Source organism: Schistocerca piceifrons, chromosome X, assembly GCF_021461385.2.
Source record: "Schistocerca piceifrons isolate TAMUIC-IGC-003096 chromosome X, iqSchPice1.1, whole genome shotgun sequence".
Classification (NCBI taxonomy): domain Eukaryota; kingdom Metazoa; phylum Arthropoda; class Insecta; order Orthoptera; family Acrididae; genus Schistocerca; species Schistocerca piceifrons.
In genome coordinates, this window is record NC_060149.1 from 189,592,068 (window position 1) to 189,606,503 (window position 14,436).

Here is a 14,436-nt window from a genome sequence, read left to right on the forward strand (position 1 = left end):
TTTTGCAGATGATGCAGTTATCTACAATGATGTTCTGTCTGAAAAATATTGCATAAATTTTCAGTCAAATCTTGATTAGGTTTACAAGTCATGCAAAGATTAGCGGGTGATTTTAAATGCTCAAAAATGCACAACCGTGCACTTCACATGGTCAAAAATGTAAAATTGTGCACTTCACACAATGAAAAAACATAGTATAATATGACTATAATATCAACGAGTCACAGTTGGAATCGGTCAACTCATACAAATACTTGGATGTAACACTTGGTGGGATATGAAATGAGAAAATCAGATATGCTCTGTCATAGGTAAAGCAGGTGGAAAACATTGATTCATCATTACAATACTAAGGAAATGCAGTCAGTCTACAGATGTGATCACTTACAAATCACTTGTGTGACCCACTGTAGAATACTGCTCAAGTGTGTGGGACATTTACCACATAGGATTAACAGGGAATGATGAATGCATTAAGAGAAAGGAACCACAGATGGTCACAGGTTCCTTTGATCCATGGGAAAGTGTCAGAAGAGATTATGAAGAAACTGAACTGCCGGACACTTGAAGACAGATGCAAACTATCATGAGAAAGCCTGTTTAGAAAGGTTCAAGAATCAGCTTTTAATAATGACAGTAGGAAAATACTACAACCCACTCAATACCACTACCATAGGGATTGTGAGGACAAGATTAGATTAATTACAGCATGGGCAGAGGTGTTTAACCAGTCATTCTTCCTCAATGCCACACAGCATCTCAAATCCCCCATGTGACCAGCACCCTTCCCCATTCTGTGTACAACATCACAATGGACGTATCCGAGTGTTGAGGTTCCAAGGAGAATGGACATTGCCAGATTGCATTCACTATTGTCGTACAGGCCTGGCACCTCATGTGACAGTATCAGGTGCCACTAGGTAACTAACTCAGTCATCTCTGGTTTGCGTACCTCATAATTCTGACAGCAGCCATTACATATCTGATGTGTTAACGCCAATGGCTACACCTCTGTGAGATTTTATTTCAGCAAGATAGTGCATGCTGCCTGTGCCCTTCTGATGTTTCACAATACAGACTGTGTTTGACTTTCACGTCAGCCAGTATTTTCTCCATAAAACTGACACACTGGAAACATTTGGTCACGGGCTGCCAAGAGACTGGCATGCCACCACTTTTCAGCCATTATGATTGATGAACTCCAGCATAGAGCTAAAGCAGCTTGGAATGATGTAACCATATGTCATTGAAGCTCAGTTCACCTCTTTGCTCAGCCAGGTCTGAGGCACTGCTGTTGCCAGAGATGACAGCTTTCTGTACTAAATTTTGCATTTGTATATGTCCAAACCACTTACAAATTTTATCATGTAATACTCCTACTATACTGTCAATGCACAATAAGTGAGGTTCCATTATCTGCTATCTTCCCTATTGTTGCACTCTGAATGGCCACTATTGTACATAAAAGCAATGAACTATATTTTGCTACCCCATAAAAGAGAGAAAACTCTGTCCTCAAGTTATTAAAGAAGATATGGATACAAAACTTACGACCACATATATTTTTGCATTTGTGAATTGTTTCCATATAAAAGAAATTGTAAAATCACCCCATTTATAAGACAGGATGTTTTAAGATGCGTAATTTCCTGGATCATTAACATGAGAGACAGAAATGAAAAGGAGATGCTTCCATTTAGCTGAATGGTCATTATTTGAGAGACAAAATGGGAAAGAGTGTAGAGTGCAGGTTATCTCTGAAACTATGAGAAATAGCAGAGAAAAACTGCAGGAAAATAAGCAGTCCACAATGCAAAGTTTATATGATATAAACTAATGTGACAAAAGTCATGGGATACATCTTAATATCATGCTGGATCTCCTTTTGTCTGGAAGTAGTGCAGCAACTTGGCATGGACTAGACAAGTTGTTGGAAGTCCCCTGCAAAAATATTGAGCCATGCTGCCTCTATAGCCATCCATAACTGTGAAAGAGTTGTCTGTGCAGGATGTTATGCGCAAACTGACCTCTCGATTATGCCCCATAAATGTTCAATGGAATTCATGTCAGGAAATCTGAGTGGCCAAATCATTTGCTCAAGCTGTCTAGAATGTTCTTCAAAACATTGGTGAACAACTGTGGACCAGTGACATGACATCATTGTTTGGCAACATGAAGTCCATGAATGGCTGCAATGGTCTCCAAGTAGCCAAACATAGCCATTTCTAGTCAATGATTGGTTCAGCGGACCACAGGACCCAGTCCACTCTACGTATACATAGCCCACAACATTATGGAGCCACTACTATCTCACACAGTGACTTGTTGACATCTTGAGTCCATGGCTTCATGGGGTCTGTGCCACACTTTAACCCTACATTCAGCTGTTACCAACCGTAATTGTGACTCATCTGACCAAGCGACAGTTTGCCAGTTGTCTAGGGTTCAACTGCTGCAGACAATGTCATGCTGTTAGTAAAAGGTATTGCATCAGTCAGCTGCTGCCATAGCCCATTAACACAAAATTTTGCCACACAGTACTAACAGATATATTCATCACACACCCCACATTGATTCCTGCAGTTATTTCACACGGTGTTGCTTGTCTCTTAGCACTGCTAACTCTGTGCAAACACTGCTATTTTCAGTTGACCAGCGTGTTGTCCATGGTGGGGGGGGGGGGGGGGGGGAGGGGAATGCTTAAAATTTGATATTCGTGGCTCACTATTATTGACACTATGCATCTCAAAATATTGAATTCCCTAACGATTTTTGAAATGGAATGTCCCATATTTCTAGCTCCAACTACCATTCTGTGTTCAAAATCTGTTAATTCCTGCCATACAGCCATAATAATTTTGCAAACCTTTTCATATGAATCATCTGAGCACGAATGACAACTCCACCAATGCACTGCCCATTCATACCTCGCGTGCTCTAAACTACTGCCATCTGTATATGTGCATATTGCTATCCCATGACTTTTGTCGCCACAGTGCATGTTAGATTAGTTAGTTAGCAGTATGTTCCACTGGTCATTTCACAATATGTCTTAACATCATGAATTGAGTCAGTGTACGATCTGTTAATTGTTATATGGGGTACACACTGTGTCTTACTGTATATGTATAAGAGAAAATAAATTATTCTAACCAACAGCAAGTAAGTATGTAGTTATTATACATTACATACACTACAAGTTTCTAAATAAAAATTTGTGTCAGAGAAAATACTAGTCAAGTAACTTCTTCAGTAACAATCATTTACAAGCAAGACAATGGAGATTGCCCAGGTGTATTTTCTGTTGGTTCAACTGCAATTTGTTTCTGCACATTACTTAAATAACTGTTTCATATTTCTCTCTCATCTGTATACTCCACTGCTTAATTTGATAGTCACTCCATGTGTTCATCAAGTATTCCTAGCATTATAACTTCCCATTAGAACAACGATCATTATCGTTTACAGTCTGCCTCATTTCAACACCTTCCTTGTTGGTTTGTTCTCTTTGCTCGTGGTGCTGCTTTAAACAAATTCATATATTCACTGTATTTTACTTTCAATAAAAAGTAATATAACTTCCTATTACAACAACAATCATTATCTCTTAACCTGCCTAATTTCAACACCTCCATTGTGGGTGTTTTCTTTCAGTTCCAGGTGCTGCTTTTAAAAACTTTGTATATTTTCTGTATTATGTACTAGTAAAGGAAACACTGTACTCAATGCCACAAAGAAACACAGTGTCACACTTAGCATTAAATGTCAGTGAATGAATACAATATTTGTCCTGCTGGTACTAATATTTAGTTTACATCATTACAGATCCTTTGATTATGAGAACAAGGTAGGAACATACCTCCGACTGTTTGTAAATGTGGCTCCAGCAATTTTTTCATAAGTGAGAGTGTTTCTGCATGGAAAAGGAAGAAGACTTGGTCCTGGTTCACTCCCTGATGGATATCGGCCTGGAATGTTTGGTGGAGCTGGGGGCACAGGTGGTGGCAGTGGTGGTGGTGGTGCTACAGCTGAGCTTGATAAGCACTCTTTTTCTGCATAAAGTGCACCACTCTGGGGCTGGAATGCACCAATATCTATAGTGGAACCCAATGACCCACTCAGCAAACAATGATTGTTGTTTATACCTGTCTGTAAAAAGAAATCACTTGTCAGTAGCTATCTTTTTAAAGAGAGAGAGAGACAGAGAGAGACAAAATTGATAGTATATTTACTTACTTTATAACAAAATACACAGCTTTCAATTCAGTCTCATTAAAATCATGCTATTAGTGTTCAATGTTGAAGATGTAATGTTAGTCAGTTGCCCAAAGACAGGAGCATTTTCACTGAGTGGATTATGCTGGTATTTGTCTGACATGATTTAGTGAAACCACTGGGAACCAAACTGATGTTGGCCAGATGAGGGTCTCAATCCTAATCCTCCTGAATATAAACTGTCATAGTATTTATGTATTTATTTATTTACATTTCTTTTTGCATAGAATCATTATATGATGATTTTTGCAAACATCATGCTGTTTACAAAAGTATACTGCATATAATATTTGTGTACAAAGGTTTAATACATAACATATTTATTTAAAATGTTAATACATAATATATTCTTAGAATTCTTTCAGTGAATACACATAATTATTTACAAGAAAATATTTTAAGTCTGTTTTAAATGGATCTCCAATATGTGCTCTTATGGATTCTGGCCATTAGTTGTACCGCACTGAGCCACTAATATATGGACTATGATCTGCTACTTTCAAATTGTTTTTTTGTCTCTTATTTCTTGAGTTATGGTTATGTACATCATAACATTTGGGTAACGAGGAAGTATTGAATAGGATTGGGGAGAAGAGAAGTTTGTGGCACAACTTGACTAGAAGAAGGGATCGGTTGGTAGGACATGTTCTGAGGCATCAAAGGATCATCAATTTAGTATTGGAGGGCAGCATGGAGGGTAAAAATCGTAGAGGAAGACCAAGACATGAATACACTAAGCAGATTCAGAAGGATGTAGGTTGCGGTAGGTACTGGGAGATGAAGAGGCTTGCACAGGATAGAGTAGCATGGAGAGCTGCATCAAACCAGTCTCAGGACTGAAGACCACAACAACAACAACAACATTTGGGTGCGTCACCTTGATGGCTTACAAAAAATGTGATATATACAGTTGATTACAATTACAATTCCAGTTTCAAAATGCTTTAAAAATGAACCACTGCTGAGAACAATGTCAAATTTGAATTTGATATTATCAAAGAAGAGAGAAACATTATGGAAACAAAAAAATAATGAAAGTTTTACCACCAGATGGAGCTGGAACTGGCAGAGTATGCTAAATAAAAGATGCAGGGTATATGGCTGTTCTTCAGTTTTTGTCTGAGATTCTCAGCATTACTGTGTCAATGCAAGCTTACACGCTCTGGTAAAGCTCTTTTACAAGAACAATGTTTTTGGGCCAGTAGCTCTGAAGAAGTTCTGGACACTTAAGGGGATGTAAAAAGGCCTTGGTCCTATGTCTGAGATAGGGTCTGGGGAAAATGATTATGAAATTCAAAGAGACATCTTCTTTCGAAGTGCAGTGTGGCAGAGGCAGGAAAGCAACTGATCTGATGTCAGTAGAAGATGAGACCAGAGCATTGCAGCAGAGGTTAAGTAGTAATGTGCAAACATGCAGTTCATGGGGAACTGCCTGTACTTTGAACATGCATATGAGCATGGTGCATAAAATTCTATTAAACATTCTGCATTGCTATCCATACAGAATTACCCATGTCCAGGAGTTGTGTCATGTTAAGCTGCCAGTAAGGCAAAAATTTACTCTAAAATTTCTTGCTTGCATGGATGTGGAAATGAATGTCCATTCTGTGAACAGACAAAGCTCATTTCCATCTGCAACAACATGTCAAAACGGCAGAATACTGGCAAGGGAATATCGGCTTGTACATCAACTGGTAACTTTTCATTTGGGAAATGTAACTGTGTGGTGTGGGTTGACAGCATCATTCATTGTAGGGCCATTTTTTTTTCTCCAAGTGCAACTTACAGCCATGTGCAGTGAACTGGAACATGAACATGACTTGTTGATTTCTGCCATAGTGAACATGCAGAAGGATCTATTGGAGCTACACTTGATAAATCCTGTACAGGTTGTTAAGTATCTTGAGCTAATGAGGAAGGATTTGAAAGATAAGAAATTCCCTATTGAAGCCATGGAGGACCGAGGATATCAGTTACTTTGTACAATAGACTTAGATGTATTTTTAGCAGTTACTGCATTAACTTGTGTGTTGAACATACCCTTAGTTGACATTAACATGTGTATCCTATATAAGGTTTGGACCCTACCAGCTGAATTTAATAAGATGAAGCGATTATTCAATTATATAGCAGCAGCAAAGGAATTTCTGATCATACACAAAGCAAAGTGACTGTTTTGTGCAACTGTCCAGTGACCAACTCCTATGTAAAACAGTCATCCTGTGACATCAGATATGTAAACAGATTTCATACTGGTGTCCACATAAGATCACAAATGATGTGAGGATTGCATACTGCAACCAGTAACAGAAATTCCAAAAGATTTCAGTCTTAAATACATAGTGTCAAACGAAAATATCTGCACTCAGATTCGAAACAACAAATGGTTGTATGTCACCTAAAAGGCTGAAGGCTTCCAGTCTGACCTTATGACATGCACCAATACAAGTAAAATACAGACAGCTCCTAAGCTACTACAGACACAGATCACTGCCTAATAGAAGAATAGAAATGAGAAGTGTCTCAGATCCTCATACTCTTACCATTAGAGCATACAGACAGGCATTCAGATGACCTCAAGGTCACTGGACATAAAACAGAAGACCTACAAAATGAAATAGACTACCAACAACGTACGACCTACATACAGTGATTTATAAATGAGTACTCCGTGCAGGTTTGATAATAAGCAGGTTTGGTAATACTCCATTTTGTAACTGGGATCATTGCTTATGTATTTATTATATATGCTGCAAGAGTTGTGGCAAACAGATTTGTGAAGCAGCAGAAAGGTGTTGTACTAAGGTATGTGTAACTAATCCAGCTGTGACTAGTAGCATCCCTAAGGACGCAGTAAGGTACATACATTCTCCCCAATCTGAAAAATATGGTGAGGAGGAGGAGTTAGTCGAGTATGACGTTAGACAGAGTATTGTGGAAAGAACAAAGTCAGGCACCACAGCTTCCCAGAAATATAGGAGCTGACACACCCATGTTAGGGATGCTGCTGACAAAAGATAAAATGACAAAAGGTACATATATTATACATCTTATATGGCATGTAATTATGAACTCTACAGTTTTATGAATGATTCCATTAATGTAAACTTTGTATTATGTGAAAATGTAACCTACATCCAGAATCATGTGTGTTTGTGTATTATATGCTGTGTAATATGAAAATTGTAACTCTATAGTTATAAGTCTGTCCTTGTATCAATGCTCCCATTCATGTGGGTTGGTTTATGTGAAGAGATTTTATTTTGCTGAAACTACCTTCCAGGTAGAGTGATGAACTTGTTTTGGTGAACTTTGTCATATGTAAATATGTTCTGTTTGGAAATAAAGCAAGGGGAAAAGTCCACTGGACATGTGACTAGGCAATGAAAATTTCATAACTTTGGAGGACTGAGCTTACAAAATTTTCCCCAAGGGAAGGGAGGTGTCACAAATCGAAAAATGTTTGATCAGTTCATTAACACAACTCAGAAAGTGAGTCTTGGCCAGAGGCAGTAGGCTGCTTGTTTCAGTGCCAGTAGTGGTGAATCAATATCTGAACTCAATAATGGATGATGGCTCTGTCGCTCTCGTGACATGCAATAGCAGCCTGCTTGACTATCTCCCAACAGCTTACAGAGTAGCAATGAAGGGATATTCCGGAAGGGCCAAATACAGCTGGCATCATGCACTAACTGCAGGATCAGCCACGCACAGCACATCATCATCAAACCTTCCAGAAGAGCAGTGTGCAAAACAAGCCATGTAAATAGGAACTTCCAACCCTACTGGATAGTGCTGTATCAACAACAAGTAGATGATGCCATGTCCACAACACTTATCAGCAGGAACCAGATAAGGCTTGGCTTGGCCAATGTGGAACACAGAGCAGACTTCATGAATAATGTGTTAAGTCAATTATAGCTGGGAACTTGTAAATAGGGAGAAGTGCCAGGGGTACTTTCATGGACTGTAGTCACATCTGTACTTTGACATTTCCACCCTGTTTCCTCAGTAGCCCTACTGAGTTCAATACTCTGTACCACTCAAACATTGCTTTTCAGCCAGGGTCAGGGAATCAGCAGGTGTCCCACCATCAGTTAACCACATCTAATTCATTGACTGAGGTAAGGTCCCCTCTCATGCTTCTCACTGTCTTTCTTACTTCCTCTCAGGAAATAGCAATAGCATACTGTTTTCAGCATTTTATTACATATAATTTTGCACAGTTGGAAAAGCAAGTACAACAAGATGCTTATTTTTCTGCATACAAAGTTAAGATGGTTTCCCCATCAATGATTGCTACACCAGTACAGACCAAGACATTAACAGTTTCACTGTCTGCATATGAAATTCCACAGATATTTCATACACATCTATGGCATGAGTGGCTTGCTATGAACTCCAGTAACTTTGATTTGGTGGTATTGCCTTTCACATACTGGTTACTAATACCTATATTAGATTAGACTAGATGTACTTTTTGTCCAAATCAAACAAAATACACAATAAGTATTAACAACAAAAAACAAATATGCTAATGTACCTTCCACAGATCCCAAGTGAAATTATTGTAATAGATGTAAAAAAATGAATACAGTTTCATTGAAAAGGTAATAATACTAAACTGAGAAATCATTTTACAACACTTATTCACAATGATTGCATTACTGCACTGAATTTCTATAGAAGTCAGATTGGACTAATACTCACATTATCCTGATATTATTAGTAACAGACACAGATGAGTTGGTTCTACTAACAAATTAATCTGTGGGGTAGAAGGAGATGGTCACCAATAAATCCTTTAGGCTCCTCCTTAACTAACTTTATTAGTAGTTAAACATTTTATGGCTGCTGACAGGATGCTGAAAATGTGTGTTCCAGAATAATGGACACCTTCTTGGACCAAAGTAAGTGACTTTAAATCTTTGTGAAAATTATTCTTATTTCAGGTATTGATTTAAATGAATTGTGCTGTTTTTTTGAGAAAAAAGATGCATCTTTAATGACAAATTTCATTAAGGGATAAAGATATGGGAAGTAGTGGTTAATATCCCTAGTTCCCTAAACTGACTTTTGCAGGATGTTCTTGAGTTTACACCACACGTAATTCGTATTACACATTTTTGGACCCAGAAAACTTTGGCATGCTTAATGACTTTCCCCAAAAAAAGTAGTCCCATATGACATTATGGAAGGAGAGTAAGTATAGTACGCAAGCTTTACCATTTTTATATCCTCTGTGTCTAACAACATTTGCATTGCAAATAGGGATCTGTTTAGGAGTTTGGCAGTTCTGTGGTGTGCTCCTCTAAGTTGAATTTATTAGCAAGCTGTAATACCAAGAATTTAACACTGTCCATTTCTTCTGCCTATTTGTCATCATGTTTTAGGCATGCAATGTGGGAATCCTCTTACAAGTTCTGAACTGCATATAGTGTGTTTTTTCAAAGTGTGGTGACAAAGAACTGGCTTGGAATCATTTATTAATGCCCATGAAAATTTCATTAATCGATCTTTCCGAGACTACACTTGATTTGCTATTTATCGCAATGTTTGTATCTTCTGAAAACAAAACAAACTTGACATCTGGTAATGTTACTGATGAAAGATCATTGATACACACAAGGAAAAGTATGGTTCCTGTGGTGGAAGAATGTGAACCATTTTGCAGCATTTCCTGTTATACCATAATATTCCAGTTTACTTGATGGGATATTGTGATTTCCTCCATCAAATGCCTTTGACAAATTACAGAATATAGCAACAGCCTGCAATTTATTGCCTAATGAAGTAAGCATATTTTAACTGTATGTGTAGGCAGCCTTTAGAAATCTGAATTCTGACTTTGACAATATATTATTTGCTGTTAGATGGTTAACAAGCCAATTGTATGTTACATATTGTACAATATTTGAGAATGCTGGCAAAACTGAAACTGGACAGAAATTTGATGGTACTTCTGTATCTTCTTTCTTAAATAAAAGCTTAGCATCAGCATATTTCAACAATTCATGAAATGTTTCTCTGATAAATGTTTGGTTACACATATAGTCTAATATATTATTTAACTCAGAAGCACACATTTTAATTAACTTTGTCGGTATTTTATCATAACCACTACAACTTTTTAGTATTAAAGATTTTATGGTGTACATTACTTCTACTGGGATAGTGAGGGTAATATTCATATCAGTGAAGTTATGTGTAATGGCTGGTCTGAGGTGCTGCATGGCAGCATCTACTTTACCTGACAACCACATCTTTTCAGTAACAGTTCTTAAATACTTGTTAATGTTATCTGCCCCTCTCCATGTCTAGTTCTTCCATTCCCCTTCTTTACTACATCCCACATTCTCTTTATTTTTTATCTGATGTTATTATCTTTGTCTTGTAATGTATTTGCTTTGATGTCCATATTATGATCTGTAATATTTTGCAGTATGTCTAGTAATGTACTATAGCATCAGCATCAGAGCTATTTCTGACTGACAGATATACTTCCCTCTTCATTTTACAAGATGTCTTTATTCCTTGAGTAATCCATGGCTTATTTATAGACTTTGGCTTAATGTGGGTTACTTTTGGAGGAAAACAGTATTAATATAATGTAAGCACTTTATTAATAAAAGTGTTGTATTTTTCACTCATACCATGAGTGCTGTATATATAAATTTATTTTACGTCTTTGAGGAGTGCCTTAAAATACTCAATTTTTGGCTCACTGGATACCCACTTGAATTCACATTTAATAGAGTTTATATCCTGATCAGTATTCACATTTAGCAAAAGGAATTGTGTGTCATGCTCTGAGAGACCATTTGGTACTGGTTTTGTAATACAAGTTTTTTTTTGCTAGACTTTCCTATAAAGATGTTATCAACAACTGATTGTGAGAAACTAGCTACCCTAACTGGGAAGTTTACAGTAGGAATTGAGTTTAATGATAGTTGCTATACCAAGAACAAACATGATTTATGGAGCATAATATAGAGAAAAACAGAAGATGGATGAAATACAGATTGTGCATAGCAGTGAGCACATTGACTGAAAACAGTAATACAAGTTACAGAATGGGCCAAGCACTCACTTGTGGTCACTTAAATAATATTGTTCCTTTGGCAGGTCACCAGAGCACAGCAGGGGGCCTGTGAACTGTATGGGCATGTGGTCTCTGAAATCGTGCTCATCATGAATGAAGGTACAGTAGTAGTGTTATATACTCTAATGAATTCTTACAGGGAGATTTTTGAAGAAAATTTGTGTTAAAGTCACAAGCAACCACTACTTCTTTGTTTTTGTGTTGTTAAGTAGGCCAGTAGAGATTCAAGTTGGTCTATGAATGGATTAAAGTTACCTGCATGTGCTCAGTATACACTTATTACTATGAAGGAATTATTACAAAATTCTGCTTCTGTTAAACATGCTTCCAAATACTGCCAAATTTATGAATGTCTGTGTTCTTAAATTTTACAGTTCCTGGTGAATGAGGTAACACCTCCTTTCTCCATTTCTGCACTACAAAACTGAGATGCTAGCCTAAATCCTGTAATGCTTAAAACATCTAACCAGTGGTGACTTATGATGTTCCATGTGTTGAAAAATGTAGTATATCCTCCTGATTGTCACCATAAAACAGCACAGATCTGTCATCAGCATAATGGGAATAAGATGATTGTACAATATCATCTATACACACATGAAAAAGAAATGATTCCAGTATTGACCTCTGCACATTACTGTTTCAGTTATAGATGGAATTGTTGATAATTTTCACCCCATTTTCATAATTTATATTTGTGTATTGTTTATGGATTTTTAGGTATGTAGACAGGAGTTCAAGAGATGTGAGCTTGATATTACATGCCTCAGTTTCTGCAAGAGAAGTGCATGGTTGAATAGAGCAAAAGCCTCTGTGAGCTCTAAAGATATGTCCACAGTATTCTTTTCTTCATGTAGATAGCTATAGACTTTGTGCACAAAGTCTGTGAGAGCTGCTGTGGCATTGCGATCTTTTTGAAATCCATGTTGGGTTTCTAGAGGATACTGTTTTTTTTTTGTGAAAATGGCACTAAACTGTGTGGTGTGTTCACAGTTATTAAAAGTAATACACACTGATTATAACAAGCAAGTAAATATTCTATTATTAGATCTACAGGGTGTTACAAAAAGGTATGGCCAAACTTTCAGGAAACATTCCTGACACACAAAGAAAGAAAATATGTTATGTGGACATGTGCCCGGAAACGCTTACTTTCCATGTTAGAGCTCATTTCATTACTTCTCTTCAAATCACATTAATCATGGAATGGAAACACACAGCAACAGAACGTACCACCATGACTTCAAACACTTTGTTACAGGAAATGTTCAAAATGTCCTCCGTTAGTGAGGATACATGCATCCACCCTCCATCGGATGGAATCCCTGATGCACTGATGCAGCCCTGGAGAATGGCGTATTGTATCACAGCCATCCACAATACGAGCACAAAGAGTCTCTACATTTGGTACCGGGGTTGCGTAGACAAGAGCTTTCAAATGCCCCCATAAATGAAAGTCAAGAGGGTTGAGGTCAGGAGAGTGTGGAGGCTATGGAATTGGTCTGCCTCTACCAATCCATCGGTCACCGAATCTGTTGTTGAGAAGCGTACGAACACTTCGACTGAAATGTGCAGGAGCTCCATCGTGCACAAACCACATATTGTGTCGTACTTGTAAAGGCACATGTTCTAGCGCACAGGTAGAGTATTCCGTATGAAATCATGATAACGTGCTCCATTGAGCGTAGGTGGAAGAACATGGGGCCCAATCAAGACATCACCAACAATGCCTGCCCAAAAGTTCACAGAAAATCTGTGTTGATGATGTGATTGCACAATTGTGTCCGGATTCTCATCAGCCCACACATGTTGATTGTGAAAATTTACAATTTGATCACGTTGGAATGAAGCCTCATCCGTAAAGAGAACATTTGCACTGAAATGAGGATTAAAACATTGTTGGATGAACCATTTGCAGAAGTGTACCCGTGGAGGCCAATCAGTTGCTGCACATGCTGTACATGGTACGGAAACAACTGGTTCTCCCGTAGCACTCTCCATACAGTGACGTGGTCAACGTTACCTTGTACAGCAGCAACTTCTCTGATGCTGACATTAAGGTTATCGTCAACTGCCCCAAGAATTGCTTCGTCCATTGCAGGTGTCCTCATTGTTCTAGGTTTTCCCCAGTCGCGAGTCATAGGCTGGAATGTTCCGTGCTCCATAAGACACCGATCAGTTGCTTTGAACGTCTTCCTGTCGGGACACCTTCGTTCTGGAAATCTGTCTTGATACAAACGTACCACGCCACGGCTATTGCCCCGTGCTAATCCATACATCAAATGGGCATCTGCCAACTCCGCATTTGTAAACATTGCACTGACTGCAAAACCACATTCGTGATTAACACTAACCTGTTGATGCTACGTACTGATGTGCTTGATGCTAGTACTGTAGAGCAATGAGTCGCATGTCAACATAAGCACCGAAGTCAACATTACCTTCCTTCAATTGGGCCAACTGGCGGTGAATCGAGGACGTACAGTACATACTGACGAAACTAAAATGAGCTCTAACATGGAAATGAAGCATTTCCGGACACATGTCCACATAACATCTTTTCTTTATTTGTGTGTGAGGAATGTTTCCTGAAAGTTTGGTTGTACCTTTTTGTAACACCCTGTATATTGTAAAAGATAGAAATATGTGAATATGATAAACAGTTCCAAAGCATAATAAATAGTATATAAACAGAAATATAACAACAAAACAACTGTATGAACAGTATGACAATGGATTGCAACACAAAAGTGTAACAGCAAATTAATAGACATTAGTATAGTTCAAATGTCATTAGCAGTGTAATAAAATGTAATGAATAAATTAATTTAAAATAAGAATGTGTTGTCACATGACCATGAAAAACAAAAATCACATTGCATATAAACCATAGCTGTTTATACTTATTTACATCTCTCTGGTCTTACCAATGGTAGAAAATATTTTGCCAGTGAACTATGCTAGATTATCAAGTTTCGGTCTTGATGTGTACCAGGTATCATAAGACTTTCTGTGAGCCTCATCCTTGGCAAAGTTTATTCATTTTTGTTAAATATGGA

The 14,436-nt window shown here is 37.8% G+C and overlaps 1 protein-coding gene across 1 annotated transcript in view; it reads right to left on the minus strand.

Annotated features, from left to right (window-relative positions):
• Positions 1-14,436, minus strand: part of LOC124722900 — a 506,082-nt gene that overhangs the window by 157,345 nt on the left and 334,301 nt on the right. Inside the window, exon 17 of the mRNA XM_047248040.1 lies at positions 3,860-4,149. Within this exon, the coding sequence (XP_047103996.1) occupies positions 3,860-4,149 (290 nt within the window). The remainder of the gene's footprint in view (positions 1-3,859; positions 4,150-14,436) is intronic.